We start from the raw sequence: 26,166 nt of genomic DNA, 5'->3' as shown, positions 1-26,166 counted from the left end.
TAATAGAACAGTCCTATCCTTGACCGTAATGCAAGGACAATAATAGGACATGTTCTATTTTTTTGTGGCACGCCCATGCGGACACACAGACATAGAATGCACACAGAGTCATTTCCATTTTTCTGCAGCCCTATTGAAGTGAATGGTTCCGCATACGGGCAAAAAAAAACCTGAACCGAACAGAATCGTTCCTTCCCGACAATCTTCTGCTCGTTAGTGGAGAAGACTGCTGTATTTACATGAAGCAATCTCCTCCACAGTAGGGGGAGAAGCGATCACTAATGCCATCACTCTTCCCTATACTGACTCGTTGTTTGCCAGCAGCAGATCATGTTTAAACAGCACCTTCTGCTGCTGGCAAACAAAGATTTTTGTCTGTGTACAAATGCTCATTTTACCCGATAACCGAACATTTTGCTCATTCACCGGGTAATTGGTGTTCCTAGAATGTTCGTTAGTGATTATCTTTAGGGTTCTCTGCTTGTGTAAACGGCCCTGAAGTCTCTGGCTGATGTTTCCGACTGGAGTAGGGGGTCCTAATCTGCCACTTTGAGTGCATAGTAATGATACCCATTTGCATTCAGGAAGGACTTGCTATTATGCTGTAAGATCACTGTTAGGCATGACGTTTCTGGTGGTGGCTTATCATCTGGAAGACTAAAAGGGTTGATGGGAAATATTCAGTTCGCCAGACCCATCTCTCCGTCAATGTCATCTGTCGGGGGCTACCTATATATACACGAGATTGTCGGCCGAACCCTCGGCGGATTCGGCCAACAATACTTAATGTGTATGGGAGCCTTAAATTGAACCCCAAAAAAACATTTGGAAGAAGCTAATCTTAGAAAAGACATATTTTCAGCTGTTGAATCCAGGCATGCCTGAACTGAATCATATGTAGGTAGTATGGGAAATCTCATTGTGTGTTACTTGGCTCGGGAGTCAATAGATACGACATACCAATGGCATTGATCACTATAAAGGCTGCCTGAGAATAATAACAGGTTTTCCTACATCAAGTATTCAGTTTTACTACTCTTTAGCTCAACCTAATATATATCAATGACTTGCTCATAGATCCGTGGAATGAGCCAAAAATCTATACTGAAAAAGATTTCTGCTTTTAAAACAAGCCCCAGATGTGTACAAACTTGGCTTGTTTTACACGGGAAAGAAATAGCCTAATTAATACAGATGAAACGACTTATGCTGCCATATTTAATGTCTTAGAAAGTTCAGTATTTCAACCAGTTAACAATGCACGTTATCCTATTTTATTTAATAGTCATCATTTATGACTGCAAATTGGCAACAAACAAAACCAGACGTAGAAGAGATAGTGTGAGAACCATAAGCAGATTCACATGGTCAAGAGACACAAAAATCCTAGTGAGGGCCTGCACTAAAATCAGTCCAGGTATTAATGTAGGTATTAAGACATGAAAGAACAGCATGCAGTCACTGGCTGCCAAACCTTCTATTCTGACCGGATCTTCCAATGATCTAATGTCTATAGAGCTTGGTAGAAGTCCTAGCAGTCCTCCACCAGCCAGCAGTATAGAGGTCATACTCATAAGAAGTAGGTTGAACGAGCATTAAGCAATCTTCTGACAAACTGTTACAGTTGCTTGAAATTGGCTATACATGTTCCACTGACAAGTATAAACGATCTTTTGGATGAAAATATCGTATGAAATATATATTAAATTAAATATATTAAATATGGCCGACTTGTTTCCAGGTGATGCCAGACTGTTGTTGGTTGGCTAAAATGAATGAGTTTTCTTAAATTTTACCCCGTGAACAAACACTTTGGCTGTAAGTGAGTAATGTGTATGGGTACCTTATGATAAAAAGCCAACTGTTGGAATCAGCAGGGCTTCCACTGGTTGAAGCCCACCATTGAATGATGCATATACTATCTCCTAGTACAAAAACCCCATGAAAGGGTATACTGATGCCTATAATACATATTCATGACAACATACAAACAATTTATGTATATTAACACTAACACATCTAGCTGTCAACCAGGGCCTTGTTCAACAGTTAGGCCTCTTTCAGACGGGCGTTGCGGGAAAATGTGCGGGTGCGTTGCGGGAACACCCGCAATTTTTCAGCGCGAGTGCAAAACATTGTAATGCGTTTTGCACTCGCGTGAGAAAAATCGTGCATCTTTGGTACCCAAACCCGAACTTCTTCACAGAAGTTCGGGTCTGGGATCGGTGTTCTGTAGATTGTATTATTTTACCTTATAACATAGGTTATAAGGGAAAATAATAGCATTCTGAATACAGAATGCATAGTAAAATAGCGCTGTAGGGGTTAAAAAAAATCCTGTTCCTGAAATGAATGGTCACCAAAGGTCCTGTTCAGCAAAGGAGACAGACGAGATGCCGGGCAGCGCGATCAAGTGGACTAAGGTGAGTTAAATTTTTATTTTTATTTTTTTAACCCCTCCAGTGCTATTTTACTATGCATTCTGTATTCAGAATGCTATTATTTTCCCTTATAACCATGTTATAAGGGAAAATAATAATGATCGGGTCTCCATCCCGATCATCTCCTAGCAACCGTGCGTGAAAATCTCACCGCATCCACACTTGCTTGCGGATGCTTGCGATTTTCACGAAACCCCATTCATTTCTATGGGGCCTGCGTTACATGAAAAACGCACAAAATAGAGCATGCTGCGATTTTCACGCAATGCATAAGTAATGCGTGAAAATCACTGCTCATGTGAACAGCCCCATAGAAATGAATGGGTCGGTATTCAGTGCGGGTGCAATGCATTCACCTCCCGCATCGCATCCGCGCGGAATACTCGCCCGTGTGAAAGGGGCCTTAAGGTGCCCACACAAACAGCTGTTGGCCGAATGAGCTTGTTTGGCTTTCAGCTACATCTCCCGACTCCCCGATATACATACACACTTGGCGGGTGGTTTATCTCCTGGGAGAACAAAAGAATCAGCGTTGAAATTCTAAGTGCCCGATCCTTCTCTCCCTCAACATCATCAGTTGGGAAGAGTCGGGAGCTTGTTCCCGCTGAAAATGGCGGGTTTGGCTGATAATAGCTTAATGCTGTGATGACTAACCTCCGGCACTCCAGCTGTGGTAAAACTACAACTCCCAAGATGCACACTTGCTTGGCTGTTCTCATAACTCCACAGAAATTAATGGAGCATGCTGGGAGTCATAGTTTCACCACAGCTGGAGTTCCGGAGGTTAGCCATCACTGGACGGGGTCTTCTAGAAGTAAGCGCCATGCTTTACAGTTGGGTTGATGGTAAGTGAAAGAAAAGGCTTCACCTTTTTAAACTGACAAGCATGCTTTAAACATCCTCAATGATATTTGAAATTATAGTCTTCTGCTTATTATGTTAACCATGGGCAAATGACCTAAGACTAGCGATCTATTATGTTAACCATGGGCAAATTACCTAAGACTGGCGATCTATTATGTTAACCATGGGCAAATGACCTAAGACTGGCGATCTATTATGTTAACCATGGGCAAATTACCTAAGACTGGCGATCTATTATGTTAACCATGGGCAAATTACCTAAGACTGGCGATCTATTATGTTAACCATGGGCAAATTACCTAAGACTGGCGATCTATTATGTTAACCATGGGCAAATTACCTAAGACTGGCTATCTTGACTTGAGATCGCACTACTATGGTATACATTTCACACACGAGTATATATAAATTGATTGTCACATCTGCTAATTAAATCTAAATAGTGAGAGACAAAATAGAAACATGTTAAATATGTGATATAGCGACATTTTTCTCTGGTCTTTGCACACCTTGCAGAGTTATGTAAGACCCAACAAACTCGAGATCTTTATCCAATATAGCCTAGCAACATGCAGATCATTACAATTAGCACAGTCGTTGCTGCATCCATATACAGATGTAGCAGAGCTGGCCTTGTCATTTAGCACATAGTGTGATTTTTGCTCCACAGAGCTGCAGCTGAATCCTACAGCATTATCTTAACTCATGCACAGAGGAAATAACAACTTCAGCCCTGCTACATCTGTACATAACATTATTTACAGACACGCACATGGTGAATGAATTCATTGAATGGCCCAATCTTGTATCCACTGTAATCAGATTACTTGGTGTTAATGAGATTTACTGTGCGCACCTTCTGGCTGGCTGAAGCACTGTCACAGGGAAGTACACCGGGTGGACATGCCACTTGGCCTTCTGCTCACCAAGCTCATAAGGAATGCCGTCCTGCCTGTTACTGAATGCACACTTGCTACAAGTACCCGCTGATAGTCGCTTCTGACAAGGTGTTTACCCAAGTTTATGTCTCTGGTTCAAGCAAATCATTGCAATATAATCTGCCAAAAGCCTCCTGTAATTATTAAAAATGAGTATAATTACTTCTGTACCCGTTTGGGTCTTAGATCAAGCTCACAAGGGATCATAGAAAATATAGGCAGGGATGTCACAGGTGATTAAAGCATTCCAAAGACATTCCACACACATTCCTTTCCTGTGATGTTCATGCCTTCCTACCTGCCTATGTAATATTGTATAGAACAATGCCTGTCTATATCATACATCATAAATGATAAGCTTTATTAATAGATTGTAATATGTGACACTAGGCTGCTGTCCGACAGCAATCGTATCAGACTCTTGCCAAATCAACTAATAGCTTGGCATGAGATACAAAATAGTTCAGACAAATTTTGGGGTGAATGGGAGGTATGGAGGCATTCTGTGCCTGGAGTCAAATGCATGATATGATATAGTATGATATAAAAAATGTTAATATTTTCACGCCAATAGCAAGTGCCAGGGTTTTATCGTCACCCTTTGTCCAATTACACATAAAGGCCTCTTGCACACGACTGTATTTTTGGTCCGTATTCGATGCAGACCAATTTATTTCAATAGGGCTGCAAAAAATTCGGACAGCACAGCGTATGCTGTTCGCATCCGTATGTTCGTTTCGGGTTGTTGTTTTTTTCCCACTTAAATAGTTTTCAAAAAATCAAATATGTGTTGATATTATCACTGATGGTAATAGTATGTTTTACTATAGCAATGCATTCATGCTACTATTTAAAGCATACCTGTTGTTTCAGGTGTTTTCCAGAACGGAGCAGTACTGAGCAATGTACAAGTGAATCCAACACTCGGGGCTTGATAAAAACAATTACTACAGCAGCATGACCCTCCCAGACCCCCACCAATGTAATAGTTATTCCAGATCCTGTGGATAGGGTATAACCTAACATAACCAGAATACCCCTTTAAAGTGAAGGATGTACTGGTAACACAGGTAAAAAGTGACATAAATATTTAACAAAATAATAATATTCATAAACCTGCTCTTTACCAATAACCTAAATTTGACAAAAGTTAAACAGACCTACAGGACCCAGTCTACCTGGTCCTTTTGGCCTCTTTCAGACCAGTATCCATCAGGGATACTAGATTTTTTTTACTGCATGGAATAGTGCAGAAGATTGTGCTATTCAATACAGAAGCACCCACTAAAGAATGTAAACTAGGTGCATACGAGTTCATAAAAAAGGGTGCCTATGTGTAATGGATGCCAATGGATAGGATGCATAGGCACTGTACAAGGAAGTGTGAAAAGTACATCACATTGCACCACATATTCTAAATAAAGGCTTTGATGATTGTGTCTGACATGGGTTAAACTAGACCTTTGCACATACACTCAAACAGACGACATCTGTGTATGTACTGTCAGTAGACAGATTATGGTAAGTACCTTCCAGCCTGGAGAACCTGCATTGCCCAATACACACTCTTGTTTATTTCATTAAAGTGCAAAGTATTCACATAAACACCTATATGCATGTAATAGTAAATACAGAAGGATGTTATATATAATAGATGGGGCAGTACTCACATAAACACTTATCTATATGTAATAGTACATACAGACATGGTGCCATATATAAAGAATGAGGCAGTATTCACCTAACGTATCCACATGTAATAGTACATACAGACATGGTGCCATATATAAAGGATTGGGCAGTAGTCACATAAACACCCATCTATATGTAATAGTAAATACAGACATGGTGCCATATATAAAGGATTGGGCAGTAGTCACATACACACCTATTGATATGTCATAGTACATACATACATGGTGCTATATATAAAGAATGGGGCAGTACTCACATAAACACTTATCTATATGTAATAGTACATACAGACATGGTGCCATATATAAAGGATTGGGCAGTAGTCACATAAACACCTATCCATATGTAATAGTAAATACAGACATGGTGCCATATATAAAGGATTGGGCAGTATTCACATAAACACCTACCTATATGTAATAGTAAATACATACAGGATGCCATATATAAAGGATTGGGCAGCAGTCACATAAACATCTATCCATATGTCATAGTACATACAGACATGGTGCCATATATAAAGAATGGGGCAGTATTCACCTAACTTATCCACATGTAATAGTACATACAGACATGGTGCCATATATAAAGGATTGGGCAGTAGTCACAAAAACACCTATCCATATAGGTGCATACAGACATGGTGCCATATATAAAGGATGGGGCAGTATTCACCTAACTTATCCACATGTAATAGTACATACAGACATGGTGCCATATATAAAGGATGGGGCAGTAGTCTACTGAATTACCAACACATAATTAAACCTACACTACCCTCATTGTAGGATTCCCTAGGTGTATAATTATTATGCCCTCAATGGTACCCTAAGGGAAAGGGGCCAGCTTTAATGTTTTCGAGGAGGACCAGAATCCAATAGTTTCTGTAGAAACCAATAAAAGCCATACTTAATGATAGTAGAGGAGATGACTGTCTAGTGTTGTGTTTGGAGATGCCACTGAAGTCCTCTTACATTTACACACCACATGCCATGATGAAAATATGAGGAGTATTTTCTATACACCAGACATTCCTATATGTGGATACATGTTACTTTTCACTAGATCATTTATTATTATTACTATAGGTCCTTTACATTGTTCAGCTTCTTCCTTTATAAATGATGAGCTGGCTCAGGATCCCCATACATCTGGCTAGTCAGTCTTCCTACTCCATATACTATTTTGATACACTCTAAATTTATCTAAATCCAGTTTTCCAAACTGCAGTGTGTAATCTAGAAACATTTACAGATTTGTCAATTAAAGGGGTTGTCCGGGTTCAGAGCTGAACCCGGACATACCTCCATTTTCATCCAGGCAGCCCCCCGGAGTTTGGCATCAGAGCAGTTCATGCTCCGATGCTCTCCTTTGCCCTGCGCTAAATTGCGCAGGGCAAAGGCATTTTCAAGAGTTCCGGTGACAAACCGGGCTCTTTATGGGGCTGCCAGAAAGCCTGGTGACGTCACCTTTGGGTGGGCTTTAGTGCTGATGCTATATAGTGTCATCTATAGATCCGCCCATATCAGTGTCATCCACAGATCCCTCTCCCCATAACAGTGCACAGATCCCCCTACCTATAACAGTGCCATCCACAGATCCCTCTCCCCATAACAGTGCCATCCACAGATCCCCCTCCCCATAACAGTGCCATCCACAGATCCCCCTCCCCATAACAGTGCCATCCACAGATCAACCTCCCCATAACAGTACCATCCACAGATCCCCCTCCCCATAACAGTGCCATCCACAGACCCCCATAACAGCGCCATCCACAGATCCCCCATAATAGTGTCATCTACAGATCCCCCCATAACAGCACCATCCACAGACCCCCCCATAACAGCGCCATCCACAGATCCCCCATAACAGCGCCATCCACAATTTGTTTTAATATGGCCCTTGAACATAATTTTTCAAGTAAAATCATATAAACCCCTTTTTTTGTCATTTTGGTGTTTTTTCCCGATTAATCGATGAAATTATTGACAACTAATCGATTATTTAAATAATCGTTAGCTGCAGCCCTATTGTAAACAAAAGAGCGCTTGCCCTGCGCGATCTAGCGCAGGGCAAAGGAGAGCATCGGAGCATGAACTGCTTCGATGCTCAAGTCAGGGGGGCTGCCTGGGTGAAAATGGAGGTATGTCCGTGTTCAGCTCTGAACCCGGACAACCTCTTTAATATTGGCTTTGCTAGACTCCATTCCATAGTCAAGGCATGTGCTTAGATGCAAGTATAAATTCCCCTTTAATCAGAAAATTCTGGGCCATTAAAATACATGATATCCTGTTAAGAATGATACAATATGAGGTCACGGTAGTGGAATTTTTAAGAACTAGAGCAGAACACTACTCCATATAAAGCAGAATCAGGCAAAATCTGGGATGTTATATCTACGTATCAAGTGATTTATTACATTTCATTCAGTCTTTTGTTGGACAAGAAATGCTATCCATTCATTTCAGTTACTTGAAGTATTACATACTGTGAAAATGTTTTCCCCTCCTGGTGACCAGATGAACAGAGTTGCTCAAGTATATGTGCGCTGTAGACCTTACAAACCATAAACTGAACTAATCCAAGCTTCTGACTCCTCCACTTGTTAACTTCGTCATCAATGGCTCATGTAAAATAATTAGCAGGAACACATTTCCTGTAGTAATATCATGGCGTCAGGCTTTTCATCACCACCATGTAATACTTTTATTCTGAAGAAGGAGGTGGACTCCATTCCATCCAAAATTTATTCTGACTCCAAAATTAATCCATACATAATTAACTTGTAACAGGGAACCAGCGACGCTCTCTCTCCCTGCAGTGCCGCCGGCATCCCATTTGTGAGGAGGAGCGAGGACGCTCGTCTCCATGGTAACAAGGGAGTGGAGAGGACCCGGCCGTGCACGCCTCTTAAGCATGGCCAGTGTCCTTCGTCCCCTAGACAACGAGCAGGGGGGAACTGAGCGCCGATGTCAATGAGTCGGCGCTCAGGTGTATTGATGTGCTGGACATGGGTCATGTGACACTGGCCACGTCACATGATCTATAAATTAGACCTATTTAAACAGGTAACCTGCTGGCCACAGGTTGCCTGTGATTGGTCTTGTTAACTCACTAACGTTCTCTGCATGTGTGACTACTTTTGTTTGACCTCAGCTTGTGTTTGACTTCGATCTTGTGTTACCCCTTGTACTGACGCGACCACTTGGCTCCTGACCTCGGCTTGTATTGACTTCGATCTTGAATTACCCATTTGTGCCCTTGTTACCTCTTGGGTCTTGACCTTGGCTTCTATTGGTTTCAGTTGTGATTTTACCCAGCCTGGGAAGTTTGTTGCTTCTGTCTTTTCTGTCCTTGTCTTTTGTTTTCTCCCCTTGTTGTTTCCTTTAGGCCCCTGCACGTACGTAAGATAGGGACTGCCGCCCAGTTGCACCCCGTCGGTTAGGACGGACCGTGCAAGTAGGTAGAGATAGGAGAGTGGGTGGAATTTAGGGCTGTACTTATCCCTACCCTTTCGTGACAGAACTCTTCTGAGATCTCTCTTCTGTTAAACCTAGTTGTAGGCTGCGCTAGCTTGTAAATGGTCGCAGTACCTTATTTTTAAGATGGCCATGCACCTTAGATAGCTGTGGTCTGAGGCTCATTCAGCAGACAGCTATCCCCCCCAATCCCCCATACACATTCATGCTCTGCTTGGTTGTACATGCATGTTTTCTTACACTTCTGGGGGAGACATCTCCTTGCCCAACCATTTCCCCCCAACACCTGACACTGGGGGAGAGAAACACCCCATACATATTAGATGGTTGTGCCCTCCTGTCAAAATGTGTGGGTTCAAATGAAGTTTGTCTAATAGGTATGGCCACCTTTAAGATACAGACAAAACATTTCCTGCTAAATACAGTCTGATGCGCAGCTCTTGGATACCCCTGACTTTCAATCATTGTGCAGAACAAACAGCAAAAGTCCAGCTATAAAAAAAGACCGCATGCACTGTCACACAGTAAAGGAAGAGGTTAAAAATGGCGAGGCCAAGGGTGACAGTATTTCTGAAGCTGCGCAGTTTGTGAACTGTTCATGTGCTGCTGTAGTAAAAGTGCATTGCAAGTGGACAAATGGCACCATTGTGAATAAGAGACATGGAAACTACAGAGCACCACGTGCCATTGATGTGAGAGGTGGACGTCAGCTACAAAGGTGCACAAGGGTGGACTGACACCCTACCGTGGAGCAGCTCACCACCAAAATGAACCAATCAGATGTGTCTAAAACAACAGTTCAGTGAAGACTACAGCATATTGGGCTCTAAGGCAGATGGATGGTCACTGCACCTCTGCTAACAAGGTTGCATTGGCAGAAAAGGCTTCAATTTTCATGGCAGTATCGTAATTGGACCTCCGCTGATTGGTAAAGCGTTGCCTTCTCCGACGCGTCATGTTTTCTGCTTCATAAAACGGATGGATGTGGCTGTGTCGGGCGAGAAACATCATAGAACCAACACCTTGCAACCATTGCTGGAAGAACACAAGCTGGTGTTGGCAGTGGTATGGTCTGGGGAATGTTTTTGTTGCATTCTATGAGCCCACTCATTCATGTGGAAGGCATTTTCCAATGATTTGGGTATAAATCCATCCTTGCAGCTCACGTATACCCATACATGCTGATTGCCTTCCCTGGGGCGGGTGAGATCTTCCAGCATGAAATGGCGACATGTCACATGGCTAAAAATGTCCAACATTGGTTGGAAGAGCATGACTAAGGCTAGGTCTACACGACGACATGTGTCGCGCAACATATAGGGCACAACTACACTGCAACATTTGTTGCACAACATTTTGTCGTACCAATGTCGCGCGAAAATTTTTATAACAGTAGTCTATGGTGTCGCAATGTGACATGCTGCGACTGCGACGCAACAGTCACAGAAAAATCCATCTCGAATTGATTTTTTGTGACGGTTGCGTCGCAGTCGCAGCATATCGCAGTGCGACACCATAGACTATCATTATAAAAATTTTCGCACGATATTGGTGCGACAAAATGTCGCCGTGTAGACCTAGCCTAAGACTTCCAAGAACCACTCTGGCCCCCTAATTCCCCACATGTGAACCCAGTTGAACACCTCGATCATGATTGCTCTATGGATCCTAACCCACGCACCCTCCAACAGCTGTGGGATGCACTGCACTCAGCATGGCTCCAGATACCTGTGACAACCTACCAGGACCTTAATGAGTCATTCCCAGCTCGTCTAGCTGCTGTCCATGCTGCACACAAAGGTTACTCTAGGTATTAGCTGGTGGCCATAATAATGTGACTAGACTGTGTATAAATATATATATATATATATATATATATATACACACACTATATGGTTAACCAAGAGGCTGGGAAACGAACACAATCTATTATATCATTACTGTAGCACAACCAATTATAATGGAGGCTTCAGTCATTGTGATGGAATGGCCTGTCAATAAGCATGATGCTGGAAGCTCTATACAACCTACTACTATTGTGACTGCAAAAATAATAGATCTGAAAGTAGCTGACATACTGTAAAGTGCATGTAAACAACACAGTCACATAAGCGGCATGGTAGGGTTCTCAGGTAATGAGTACAAATATGCAATTCATTCAGAGGTGATACCTACACAGTTTACATAAGATCCCTGTGGAATGAATATACACGTCCTTCATTCAAGTAAACATCAATTTGCAATCAGAATATGTCTTGGATCCTATTGATTGATTCTCAATCCAATAATGAGTTGTGGAGGTGCACATGTAGCCACTTGAGTGTGATATCAGGAAATGAGAAATATCAAAGGATAAATCTTGTAAGGAATATAATTTAGAGCATGTACAGTGCAGCATACTCCAGAATGCTTATCTCCATAGCCCTAGGGCTAAATCAAGATATAAGCCTCCAAAACACAACCTGCTATTACATCCTTGTGGTCTCATCTCTCACTCACACCCATATCCTCTTGGGATGAGGCAGGGTTTCGTCTGGTTTTCGCATAAGATTGGATTTTTATGTATTCTCCGAGTTCTGCGTATGGCTACCACCAAAGGTTGAAGTCTACCCATCTAAAAACAGTAGACTACCTAGGTTCTTGAGGTTCCTCAACGCAATGTAATAAGGAATGTTACATCTAAAATCTTTCATTGGCAATAGTTATTCTTAATATTTAAAATTGTCTGATGTCTATGTCACCCACGTAACATTTACTGCCTATTCCTCCTGGACCATACAATGACCAGAAAGCATCCACCAAATCATGGAGCACAAGGACTCTGAGCTGTGTCCATTGGAGAATACTTGGTGGCCATTTAATCAGTTAATGGCCTTAAGTCTAGATTTTGTTGGAACTGCAATGCTGCAAATCCTATCTTCATTTGTTAGATGCCATAAATGATGTGGTGGCTCAGGAGTATTTCCACCTCACACAACAGGACTACCTTAACTGTGATGATCATCTACCAGAAAATGATACAGATTTGGGAAGCTGTGAGGACTGGGCAAAGGTGTATGACCTTGAAGCCTCCCAATTGTTGAATGCCTTCCTGCTTACCATGCAAGTGACCTTAGATGACAGTGTACTTACTGTATGGTGACAGTGGTGGACATCACACTGCAGGGATCTCATTCATCTACTTTATATGCATTGAAGGCTACTGTATGCCACACATTATTCATCAGGAATTACTACACACATAGGCACACACACAGGTAAGTTTGTAGGTGGCACTGATGGCAGCTCCTGCACCTATCACAGGATCACTTACCTGCTACAGTGTACCTGTCCAGGTAGTTGAGCACATTGCCCACGCTGAGGATGCCCACTGCTGCCACCCTGGCACGCTTCATGTTGACGGGCTTCTCGGAGAGGCTGGCTTTACTGCTGGGACTCTCCATCTCTGGCGATTTAATATCCAGAACGGTTGTCACCGGGTTCATCCTCCCTGAGAGGGTCTCCACCCCCCCGTCCTCCGCTCCTGGGATGCAGTCCTGGCTGCTGCCCCCCGTGCCCGCTCCATCACTCTCCAGGCACATCATGAGCTGCTGCCCGGAGCTCCGCCAGTGATTCCGGGCAGCTGAATGCAGGAGAGTCAGGGTGCTGCTCCCGTGAATGAGACAAAGCGCTTGGGAGGGTGAGCAGTCCTGGACTTCAGGCTCGCATCTCCCGGTGAGTGGCTGCCGTGTGCGGTACTTGACAGCTCGGCTGGAGCTTCCTCCTCCACTGCAGAGTGTGTGGCTGTGTGTACAGGCAGGGGACAGGGCACTCCGCTCGCCTGGCTCCGCCCTCTTACACCACGGTCCTGGAGGAGAGAAGTAATAACACCTGATTCTGCTATGTGTCGGGCTAGCAATGCCATTCCCCCAGTGCTGTGCGCAGCGCCACCTGCTGGCTCCTTTCACCTCCTAAGTAGCTGTATAATACCAGAGCGGCTTCTGCGGCGATCCTGACCCCTCTGTATCCGTGTACAGGCTCCGCGCATCTGTGGAGGTCAGCTGACCAGCCAAGACATTTCATTGTCTCTCCACATCAAGAATACCCGCTGCATCTTAGGATACCGAGAAAAAACATGCTGTAACAGTTCCAATAATAACCTGATGTATAATCTCATCTATCTATCTATCAAATCAATTAAGCTTTATTGGCAGGACTAAATACATTTTATCATTGCCAAAGCATGTCGGAAATAATTGGGTAGGGGGATGGGGACACATCCAGGGTGGGAGTATAGGGTAAGTTTGGGGGATGAGAACACATCCAGGGTGGGGAGTCCATGGAATATCAGGCTCCTCTCAGTCTATGGCAGGCAGTAATATATTGTGCTGCTGTGGCCGCTGTGTTCTCCTCTTCCCCCAGCAGTATGGAGAGTCTCTCTTCCTCCTCCATGGAGGTGAAGTCTGGGCAGAGTATCTATCTCATCTCATATCTATCTATCTATCTATCTATCTATCTCATATCTATCTATCTATCTATCTATCTATCTATCTATCTATCTCATATCTGTCTATCATCTATCCATCTCATATCTATCTATCTATCTATCTATCTATCTATCTATCTATCTCATATCTATCTATCTATCTATCTATCTATCTATCTATCTATCTATCTATCTATCTCATATCTATCTATCTATCTATCTATCTATCTCATATCTGTCTATCTCATATCTATCTATCTATCTATCTATCTATCTATCTCATATCTATCTATCTATCTATCTATCTATCTATCTATCTATCTCATATCTGTCTATCATCTATCCATCTCATATCTATCTATCTATCTATCTCATATCTATCTATCTATCTATCTATCTATCTATCTCATATCATCTATCTCATATCTATGTATCTATCTATGTATCTATCTATCTATCTATCTCATATCTATCTATCTATCTCTCTCTCTCTCTCTATTATCTATCTATCTCATTTCATCAACAGAACATAGTGCATGGCATTAAATCTAAGAATTTCCCTCCCAACACTCTACAGATCATTCTGCTAAGAGAGAAAAAACGTTTGCCCTAAGGAATCTCTGAAATATTTCTGAAGTCCGGCTAATACAAATCATATGTAGTGTTTTTTTCTGGTTCCTTCTTGTGGATTGTTCTGCTCAGTGAATTGCAATCATCTACATTGACAGTGGATGTAAAAGCTGTGCACTATTCATTAAGTGTACTGGGCTTCATTAATGCAGATGTGATTAGCTGTCCAATCTATTGTGCTCGCCTGTGGCGGCAGATGTGATTATTCCTGCAGAACCTTCTCAAACACCCCTGTGCCCAGACGCTGCCAGGCCCCACTGTACTGCACATGGATGGCAGGTAGCATAATGCAGATGATCTGTATCCATTGTAAGCAGAAGGCATAGCCTACGGTGAAGCCACTGTTATACCCCTTATTTCCACAGTCCTGATGCTGAGATCCCCCAGAAGGTAAGTGAAGCCAGCATGGTCTGACAGCAGCTTATCCCCCTCTTCTTAGGCCTCATGCACACGACCGTTGTTTCAGTACAATGGGGCCGCATCTGTTGCTCCGTTCCGTAGCCCCGCCCCAAAAAATATAACATGTCCTATTCTTGTCCGTTTTGCGGACAAGAATAGGCATTTCTAGAATGGGCCGCCCGTTCCGTTCCGCAAATTGCTGAAGGCACACTGACGGCTTCCGTTTTTTTTCAGATCAGCGGTTTGCAGACCGCAAAAAAACGGAACGGTCGTGTGCATGACGCCTTACAGAAATAAACCACCGAGACAGAGTGTTGTCACCCCAGGGAGTTGAGTGTAAGGGCTTATTACATACAGTGATGTAGCGGGTGCTTGTTGGGAGGTAAGTGTTCCTTCCTGGAAATCCACTGCTCGTTGTGGAGGAGACTGCTGCTATTACATGCAGCTATCTCCTCCACAGTTAGGGGAGGAGCAATCGGTAATACCATCGCGTGTTCCATACTGCCTAATTGTGACCCTGTGATTACCATAAATAATTATAGTCCAAATCAAAGTCTTAAGGGTGTATTACATGGGCAGATTTTCTGTCCGATGATCGCTAATGAGCGTTCGTATGATCTTGCAGTGTAAGGGCTCATGCACACGAACGTATGCCCTCCGAGGGGCCATGCACTTCTGTGGGGCCATGCACACATCCGTCCTTTTTGTGGATGCGTATGACCATTCTGGAGATTACATTACATGTCCTATTCTGATCAGGGGCATAGCTAAAGGCTCATGGCCCTGGTGCATGAGTTCAGCTTGGGCCCCCCTTCCCTCAGTGCTTTGTGGCCAGGGGCCAGGAAGCACATAGCCTACGTCCTGCCTGAGGCAAAATTGAAACGGCACCTCCCCCCACGCCAAATTCTTAACCAACCTAACCCCTTCCCTCCAGCCAGAGGTGTAACTTGACCAGCATGTGCTTTCTATAATTCTGGTGTCTTCTTATGCACCACAAGGGTCTTTGGGCCCCCTCAGGTTCCTGGGCCCAAAATCGAATGCCACCTCCGCACCCCCTATAGCTACACCCCTGATTCTGATACTTATTGCTAAAGAGAATTGCTCTTTCCATTGATTGGAGTGAGAAAAATGCAGAGGACATGCTGAAGGTTTGCAGATCCACTCCATGCAAACCCGAAATATGGACCAGACTGTCTACATGAAGCCTAACCTTATGTACATTTTATGTTCTATTTTATGTCATCCCCTTATTAATATCAGTGTATAGACTGTTGTAGGTTAGTCAGTAATGGATGAGGGTGGTCTTGAATAAGCTAACCTAGCTGTGCTAAATAGCCATAATGAGACAAGCTTTATGACACCTCACTATGTAATGTCACCTCACACCCTACTAATTTACACTTGGAATGTGATACCTCCAATAAATCAGTCAGAGCCTCATGTCATGGATATGTGCGTCTATGTCTACAGTTTTATCCCATGCCGCCTGTACTTCCTTCTTTCCTTTACATTACAGTAGAAATTAACACCTCACGATAGCACCAAATGTTCCTCAGGTAGTTGACATACTGCTGGTGAGGAGATGACTCATGAGCCTACACTAGCCCTTTAGCCCTTTATTTCGCCCCATGAAATACTTGAGTTTATTACAGTTCTCATCTCTCTTTAGATCCATTTTTCTTTTGGTAACTTGGGAATGATGTGTAAATTCCAGGATGTTTTTCTCTTGAATCACTCATGCCAAGAAACAATAGGATCTTCATTATCTTGGAGAAACACGGCACATCCTGAGCTTCCTATTCCACTGGTAGAGAAGACTGGGTATCCTCCCAGACCAGGGGAGATGTAATTTTAGATTTATCTGAGAGAAAGTGTTCAGCACAATCACACTATTTTCTAGAGATGGTTTGGAAGTATGAAGCTCGGGAGGCAATACATTCTAGGTATGATGATCTTTACTCTAGGCTTCTTTCACATCTGTGTTACAGGTCTCCAGCAGGCTGTTCTGGCTGGAGCTCTCTGGATCAGACATAGCTGGATGTTACCAGAATGCCCGCTGGCCGCAAATATGGTGGGATTCGACTTGACAAAAACCATTGTGTGCAGCGGAACAAGCTGCCAGATCTCCGCTGGATCCCATTAAAGTCAGTGAAGGCTGGCAGGCTTTCCAGTAACACAAGCTATGCCAAATCTAGACAGCTAACATTAGTGTGAAACTAACCTTAACCAATTAATAATATATTCCCTAATGCTAAGGAAGATGTGTACGAATCAGCAGATGAGGGATAAGCTCATAGGGGCTCATTTACTATGCAGAAATATGCCTATATTAGGCGGATTTCTGGTGCAGATTGCGGTGAAAATATTATTTGCGCTGTTATTTGAGCCGCACTCTGTAACTTTTTCCTGCTCACGCCTGGTCTAAAAATAAAGTGGGCATGGCATGGGCAGGGAAGGGGGCGCCTAAAAAAGGCGTAAAAAATGTTCTAAATGTAAGCCAGCCAGGAAGCTGCATAAAACAATACCGTATCTGTGCTAAGTCCTTGGAAGTCCCTTCAGCAGAGCGAAGCGGAGAGAAACCCAGGTCGGACCACCCAGTGGCGTACATAGAGAAGTAAGGGCCCCATAGCAAGAGTCAAACCAGACTTCCCCCACAGGACAGAAGGGTTTCCGCCTAAACCCCTTTCAATGACCCTTGGGCCATTTTTTTCACTGCCTCATTTGCTAAAAGTTGTTTCTTTAGGGTACTTTCACACTAATGTTATTCTTTTCCGGCATTGAGTTCCGTCCTAGGGGCTCTATACTAGAAAAGAACTGATCAGCTTTATCCTAATGCATTCTGAATGGAGAGTAAGGCTACTTTCACACTGGCGTTTCTGGGTCCGCTTGTGAGATCTGTTTCAGGGCTTTCACGAGCGGCCCAAAACGGATCAGTTCAGCCCCAATGCATTCTGAATGGATAAGGATTCATTCAGAATGCATCAATTTGGCTGTGTTTGATCTCCGTTGTGTTTTGGTGTCCGCCTGACGATGTGCAGCCAAACTGATCCATCCTGACTTACAATGTAAGTCAATGGGGACGGATCAGTTTTTCACTGCCACAATATGGTGCAATTGAAAACGGATCCGTCCCCCATTGACTTTCCATGTAAATCAAGACAGATCCATTTTGACTTAGACTTTTTTTTTTTTTATGAATAATGCAAACGGATCCGTTATGAACGGATACAAGCGTTTGCATTATCGGTGCGGATCCGTCTGTGCAAATACAAGACGGATCCGCACCGAAAGCCAGTATGAAAGTAGCCTAATCCGTTAAGGATGCATCAGGATGTCTTCAGTTCAGTCCTTTTGACTGCTCAGGACGGAGATAATACCGCAGCATGCTGCGGTTTTATCTCCGGCCAAAAAAAGGAACACTTGCCTGAATGCCAGATCCGGCAATTTTTTTCATTGGAAAGTATTAATGATCCATCATTTAAAAATTTGGAAAAAATAAATACTGGATACGTTTTGCCTGATGACACTGGAAAAACGGATCTGGTATTGCAATGCATTTTTCTGACTGATCAGGCATTTTCAGACTGATCAGGATCCTGATCAGTCTGAAAAATGCCTGGTCAGTCAGAAAAAATGACATGCATTTGCATACAGGTAGGCAGTTCAGGCAAACGGAACCAAGTTTTCGACCCCAGTAGAAGAGGGGATGATCCCAACTGGGCCCCCTCTTGCCCTGGGCCCCATAGCAGTCGCATGGTCTGCCGCTACAGTAGTTACGCCTTTAGGGCCAACATACAGGCTGGGAAAGCCACCACTTACGGCTGTGAACTACTGGAGTGGAGTTTATATACGATTCCTATCTTTTAATCTTGTGAGTAAATAAATGTTCATTATGCGCAATCCGTGTTAGTGGATCTTCACTATTGAGGTTACTATTTTAGTGGAACCGCAACACAGAGGATGAGTGTTTCCTGTGGCATACTGTTCCAAGAGGAAAAGAAAGACGGATGGTGTGAACAAGCACGAGACACACCAGAAGAGAGAAAGTGAGAGAAGTGAAAAAATTGAGTGGCTCCAAGGACTTAGCGCAGACGCGGTATTGTTTTTATGTACTTTGTTATAGTGAATGTGGACCTAATCCCAGAGGTGGATCCAGCTGCTTAATTTATCCATTTAGGTTGTACAGATAAGGACGATACTTTTCATTTAAATTGTTCAGCAAGGAAGCTGGCTTGCATTTAGACTGGCGCTGGATACACCGAAGTTATGTAGAGGCTGGCGCCTCTTCATAACTTCGGCAGATCTACTGTCAGCTAAAAGGCTTAATAAGACTGGCGTCATGATGTCCTGTTCATCGGTCACATGGCTGCGGCGCAGCTCAGTCCTATTCAAGTTAATGGAGCTGAGCTACAATACCAAGCAATGTAGGGCACTGTGTCTGGTATGCTGTGAGGAGGCCGCAGTGCTCACCGGAGGGCCATTGCCTCTTCAAGCAGCTGATTGTGATCACCGGGATTGTTATAACAGCAATTCAAAACTAACAACCAGAAGAGTACCCCCATTTTGGGTATATATAAAAGTTCCTTAAAAGGACCAATGATCCAGGCAATTATCGGGAAGGGGCATTTCTAGGAATGTGCCTTCTCTATCATTGCCCTGTGTAAAGGTGCCACCGATCACCCAGCTCGTCCATCAGGTGAAAGCATTATTGATGCATCGCTAGAGATTGCTTGTCCCCATACAGCGATAGTGATAGTTACAAGTAAATGCAGCGTTCACCACCCGCAACGAGCAGGTAATTATTGGGAATGACCGGCTTATTCCAAATAATTGCCTGCTGCGTCAACCCAAGTAAAGGGGCCTTAAGGTCTTAAACTGTCTACTGTTTACCGAAATACATATATATATCAGTGTAGGTGAATTTATGAGACTAGACACACATGCAGTTTTTGGTGCAGTTTTGAACTTTTTGTTTAGCAAAGACTTCATGTGCTTAGCAGTATTCACTCCACATTTCTCTCAGTAGAAAGGACTATTCTCGTCCACAGTACAGACCAGAATAACATACGTTCTGCGATTTGCAGAATTGCCACACATCTGCAGAAAACACGTGTGCATGGTCCCATAGGCATGAATGGGTGAGTGTGCTATCCAGAAAAAAAGCCGGCAAAAACTTTATTAGAAAATGCACAAAAGCTGCATGTGTGTTTGTATTTGGAGGCAGGAAAGAGGAATTTCACAGGAATTTAACCTGGGCCATACTGGCCAATCAAAAAAAAAAACAATTAACACCAAAGTAACTAACAGCGCACTGCAAGACGCTGGATTGGGGGAGCGGTTTGTGCTAATTGTCACAATGATGCCCACAGGTGTATATACTTAAAATGACTTTGTTGTTAATCTCTGGCTCTAATTGACTAGAAATGTAATGACTTTTCCTCTAAAAATTGCAAAAGGTGGACTGGAAATGGGGTTGATAAGTTTAGCTAACCTAGGGAAAATAATACAACAACATGGTGCTTACACAATGCTCTATAGTGTCAAAATAATACTGTCACACCCAAATTATAATGCCACTACTGTCAGTGCCCACAGAATAAGGCTACTTTCACACTAGCGTTCGATCGGATCCGTTCTGAACGGATCCGATCATAATAATGCAGACGGAGGCTCCGTTCAGTACGGATCCGTCTGCATTATATTAGCATATAAAAGCTAAGTGTGAAAATAGCCTAGTACGGATCCGTCCAGACTTTCAATGTAAAGTCAATGGGGGACGGATCCGCTTGAAGACTGAGCCATATTGTGGCATCTTCAAACGGATCCGTCCCCATTGACTTACATTGTAAGTCTGGACAGATCCGCACGCCTCCGCACAGCCAGGCGGACACCCGAACGCTGCAAGCAGCGTTCAGCTGTCCGCCTGTCCGTGTGGAGGCGAGCGGAGCGGAGGCTGAACGCCGCCAGACTGATGCAGTCTGAGCGGATCCGCATCCATTCAGACTGCATCAGGGCTGGACGGAAGCGTTCGGGTCCGCTCGTGAGCTCCTTCAAACGGAGCTCACGAGCGGACCGACGAACGCTAGTGTGAAAGTAGCCTAAGACAGAAACAGATCATAAACACTAAACATACATGCCCAGATTTACTAACGTGTTTACACCTAGAATCTGTCTAACATAATTTTGCTGCAATTTGGTGAAACTAGGGTTTCTCAAATTTTTGAGCTCCATTGAAAGGGGTGGGTCTCATCAGGAAGGGGTGGCCTAATATAAGATGTTTTGTGCCAAAATTGCACCACAATTCTGCTGTAATATTCAGTTTCAAAGTAAGCCAACAAATTGTTGGTGTAGAGTTAGTGAATACACCAACAGTGTTACTGAATTCCGTTATAACTCTGTTGTAATGGAACCTATAACGGAATATAACGGAATTCTAGTACGGAATGCAAAATTGAAGCCTTTAAGAGGCATTCCGTTTTGCTCCGTCCTAATACATGTCTATGGGGGCACATAATAGGTTCCGTTTGTTTCCATTATACAGGTCCTTCTAAAAAAATTAGCATATTGTGATAAAGTTCATTATTTTCTGTAATGTACTGATAAACATTAGACTTTCGTATATTTTAGATTCATTACACACAACTGAAGTAGTTCAAGCCTTTTATTGTTTTAATATTGAAGATTTTGGCATACAGCTCATGAAAACCCCAATTTCCTATCTCAAAAAATTAGCATATTTCATCCGACCAATAAAAGAAGAGTGTTTTTAATACAAAAAAAGTCAACCTTACAATAATTATGTTCAGTTATGCACTCAATACTTGGTCGGGAATCCTTTTGCAGAAATGACTGCTTCAATGCGGCGTGGCATGGAGGCAATCAGCCTGTGGCACTGCTGAGGTGTTATGGAGGCCCAGAATGCTTCGATAGCGGCCTTAAGCTCATCCAGTGTGTTGGGTCTTGCGTCTCTCAACTTTCTCTTCCCAATATCCCACAGATTCTCTATGGGGTTCAGGTCAGGAGAGTTGGCAGGCCAATTGAGCACAGTAATACCATGGTCAGTAAACCATTTACCAGTGGTTGTGGCACTGTGAGCAGGTGCCAGGTCGTGCTGAAAAATGAAATCTTCATCTCCATAAAGCTTTTCAGCAGATGGAAGCATGAAGTGCTCCAAAATCTCCTGATAGCTAGCTGCATTGACCCTGCCCTTGATAAAACACAGTGGACCAACACCAGCAGCTGACATGGCACCCCAGACCATCACTGACTGTGGGTACTTGACACTGGACTTCAGGCATTTTGGCATTTCCCTCTCCCCAGTCTTCCTCCAGACTCTGGCACCTTGATTTCCGAATGACCTGCAACAGTCCAGTGCTGCTTCTCTGTAGCCCAGGTAAGGCGCTTCTGCCGCTGTTTCTGGTTCAAAAGTGGCTTGACCTGGGGAATGCGGCACCTGTAGCCCATTTCCTGCACACGCCTGTACACGGTGGCTCTGGATGTTTCTACTCCAGACTCAGTCCACTGCTTCCGCAGGTCCCCCAAGGTCTGGAATCGGTCCTTCTCCACAATCTTCCTCAGGGTCCGGTCACCTCTTCTCGTTGTGCAGCGTTTGTACACTTTTTCCTTCCCACAGACTTCCCACTGAGGTGCCTTGATACAGCACTCTGGGAACAGCCTATTCGTTCAGAAATTTCTTTCTGTGTCTTACCCTCTTGCTTGAGGGTGTCAATGATGGCCTTCTGGACAGCAGTCAGGTCGGCAGTCTTACCCATGATTGCAGTTTTGAGTAATGAACCAGGCTGGGAGTTTTTAAAAGCCTCAGGAATCTTTTGCAGGTGTTTAGAGTTAATTAGTTGATTCAGATGATTAGGTTAATAGCTCGTTTAGAGAACCTTTTCATGATATGCTAATTTTTTTAGATAGGAATTTGGGGTTTTCATGAGCTGTATGCCAAAATCATCAATATTAAAACAATAAAAGGCTTGAACTACTTCAGTTGGTGTGTAATGAATCTAAAATATACGAAAGTCTAATGTTTATCAGTACATTACAGAAAATAATGAACTTTATCACAATATGCAAATTTTTTGAGAAGGACCTGTACATGATGGAAAAAATAGACCTGTCGACAGGACAGTTTTTTCCGTTCTGTATAACGGAAACAAACTGAACCGTTATGTGCCCCCATAGACATGTATTAGGAGCAAAACGGAATGTCTCTTAAAAGCTTCCATTTTGCATTCCGTACTAGAATTCCGTTATATTCCGTTATAACTCTGTTGTAATGGAACCTATAACGGAATTCAATAACGCAGATGTGAACCCGGCCTTAGAGAAAATTGTCTTTCCATGCACCAGATTTATCATCCAGCCTGAGCCACTGTTGGCTAGACAGCTTGTCTAAGTTTGTGACATCTATAGGACTAGTAAATCTGGCCCACAGGGACACATTTATCAAAAACAGTGTAAAGAAAAAACTGGCTTTGTTGCCCATAGCAACCAATCAGATTCCACCTTTTATTTTTCAAAGGAGATCTAAAAAAATGAAAGCTGTATTCTGATTGGTTGCTATGGGCAACAAAGCCAGTTTTCCCTTACACTGCTTTTGATATATCTGCTCCTGTGTAAAAAGATCAGCTTTATGTTTGAAGCCCCAGTTTTAATCATCGATCTTTTTGCTGCCAAAATATTGTGCTGTATTTAAAATCACTTCTAAAACTCAATTAGAATACAGTCCTTACAATAAGCAATGGAAGCTGACAAAGACACTGAGGGGGTAAATTATGGCACATGCCATATTTGCGCTAAAATCTGTGACATTTTGAGCTTCTCGACACTTTTCTAAAGTGGCGAGAAAAGAGGGTGGGGTTTTACTGGCGTTCAGAATGCTTACAACGGCCCAACAGATTTACTATAACTTCCACTGGAAAATGTTGTAAGTTATAACTTAAGTCTGCGCCAGATTAGAGTTCCAGAGATGGGACTAATAAATCAGGCGCATCTTACTCCAGAGCACAGGGATAAATTTTAAAAAAAGGTTAAAAACACAAGAACAGTTCACAGTAATCACATTTTAGACCCGCAATAAGATCCGGAAGACCTCCACGTGTTGAAAGAAATCTGTGACCAAAACACAGAACATTAGTATTTGACATAAAAGTGGCATTCACTGCACAATCCCTCCAAAACTGGTGATTACAGTATATACTTTAGTTCAGGATACGATCACACATGGCGGCTCCGCTGTAGAGACTTTCTACAGTACTAAATCCGCATTGGCAAAATGTACACCAATTAGCCCGAATTTTGCCACGCTTTTAGTTATACTGAAATACTGCAGATTTCACCCTCTGCCTTGCAAAGAAATCTGAAACATACGGTAAATTGACATGCTGCAAAAAAAATACCAGCGTTTTTTCTACATGTGGCTATACTTTTATAATGCGGTTTCAAAGCCAAAGTATAAATACCAAAAGTCCATGTCTGGGGCAATATCCATGACAAGACAGTCAGTGTTTCATACGTGACGATTAGGGATGAGCGAATAGACTTCGGATGTAACACATTTTACAATATGACTTAAATCTGAGATTAAAAACTACCACTTTAGTAGTATGGAATCTGACAAGCCTTTTTTACCAAAAATACATCTGAGTTTAACATAATTTAAGCCAATTAAAGGGTTTTATGAGTATGTGATTGGTGGGTGTTCGACACCCAGCACCCCCGCCAATCAGCTGTTTGAGAAGGCAGTGGCATTTTTTTGTTGTTAAAGTAGCAAAACATAACAAAAACAATATAACTGTAATCACATTAACCCATAGAATAAGGTCGGCATGTCATTGTGACTGCAAAACCCCAAAAGTTATGCTGAAATTGCATTTTTTTTTATTACATTTTTTCTCATTTTCCAGTGCTTGATATGGTAAATTAAATGGTGCCAAAAGAAAGCACAACATCACCCGCAAAACATAAGCCCTCATACAGCTACGTGAATAAAAAAAAAAAGTTGAGGCTTTTGCATGGCAGGGAGTAAAAAAAAAAAGAAAACATAAAAGGGGTGTATGGGGAAGGGGATACATTACTGAACAGAGGCACATAAAATAATAACAGTTCTGCCAAAAGCAGCATGTACACCGTCTACAAAGCAGAGAGTTAGGCAATCACTGTATAGTGGTATACCCACTGTATAGTCAAACCATGAGAGTGCAACAGGGCCCAGACCAAACATGTTCATTAAGGTCTATGGCTGAATGAAAACAATGCACAACACACAAATTCCATCCATGTTTGGTGTTCTTCTTACGGATCATTGCTGGGACACTCCCGGTCAGTGTTGGACCGAAGTCCCTTGGGCCCACCAGAGGAAATGATTCTGAGGGCCCACCATCTGTATATATAGGACCTCAATCACTCATCATTTTTAGGGCTCCATTACTGTCAGAGCTTGGGCCCTCTGGAGGATCCTCTGGTACTCTGGTAGGCCAGTCCAATCCTGCGTCCTGTAAATTCCCATTTTGGCCTAGCAGTGCATGTGAAAATAGATCACACACAGAGGACAAAAAAACGGACACACAGAACAAAGCAGACACAACACAAACTTCATCATGGTTAAAAAAGGCACGTTCGAATAAGGCCTTAGAATAAACATAAAAATAAGCTCCTACAATGATAATACCTAAACCACAAAATAAATGATGTAGTGCCAAAGTGATATTGATTTCTATTTAATAGATCATACTTATTAAAGGAAGAACGGATTGGCACTCGCTGTTAGTATATAATCTTGGGATTTATTGTCACATTCCAGTGACGGCGTTTCGGCGTACAATCAATCACAAGATTATATACTAACAGCGAGTGCCGATCCGTTCTTCCTTTGATCTACATGGGACGCCTTCCCTGGGACACGCGCACCGCCACTCTATTTCCCGCAGTGACGATCAATATATTATACACATACTTATTAAAGTGGCTATCTCATGCTTGATATAAAATAAAAAATAAAAATCTATATTAAAAAATTTATATAAATAAAATCATACATCATATAGTGCAAGACAATTTCTTTCTTAAGAAAAGCTAGAACCAGTCCTGTTCTTCACATGGAGATAGAGCTCCCCTCATTAATTGCTCAAATTGCTCTACTAGATAGATTTCAGGCTGGGAGCTCAGGGGGCATGCCCAATTTCAGAGCATGTCCTTCTCTCCCTGTAACTGTCACAGCTTCTAACAGTAGATACAACGGATGGCAG

At 42.8% G+C, this 26,166-nt stretch overlaps 1 protein-coding gene across 5 annotated transcripts in view; it reads right to left on the bottom strand.

Moving 5' to 3' along the window:
- SPNS2 (sphingolipid transporter 2) overlaps window positions 1-13,837 on the bottom strand; it is a 126,443-nt gene extending 112,606 nt beyond the window's left edge. For 3 of the 5 annotated variants that reach the window (XR_006388220.1, XM_044285205.1, XM_044285206.1), the window contains exons 1-2: window positions 13,365-13,837; window positions 12,731-13,264 (exon numbers count right to left, since the gene is read on the bottom strand). Coding sequence is in view for 3 of the 5 variants with exons in the window: in XM_044285205.1 (XP_044141140.1) it covers window positions 12,731-13,264; window positions 13,365-13,479 (649 nt within the window). In the remaining 2 variants the exon portion in view is untranslated. Of the gene's footprint in view, window positions 1-12,730 lie in introns of all 5 variants that reach the window. The other 2 variants (XM_044285207.1, XR_006388221.1) reach the window with 2 other exon arrangements.
- Between the last annotated feature and the right edge of the window lie 12,329 nt (window positions 13,838-26,166).

This window comes from Bufo gargarizans, chromosome 3 (genome assembly GCF_014858855.1).
Source record: "Bufo gargarizans isolate SCDJY-AF-19 chromosome 3, ASM1485885v1, whole genome shotgun sequence".
NCBI classification, from domain to species: Eukaryota; Metazoa; Chordata; class Amphibia; order Anura; family Bufonidae; genus Bufo; species Bufo gargarizans.
The sequence above is the reverse complement of the archived record's forward strand: the minus strand, read 5'-3'. Positions and strand labels throughout refer to the sequence as shown.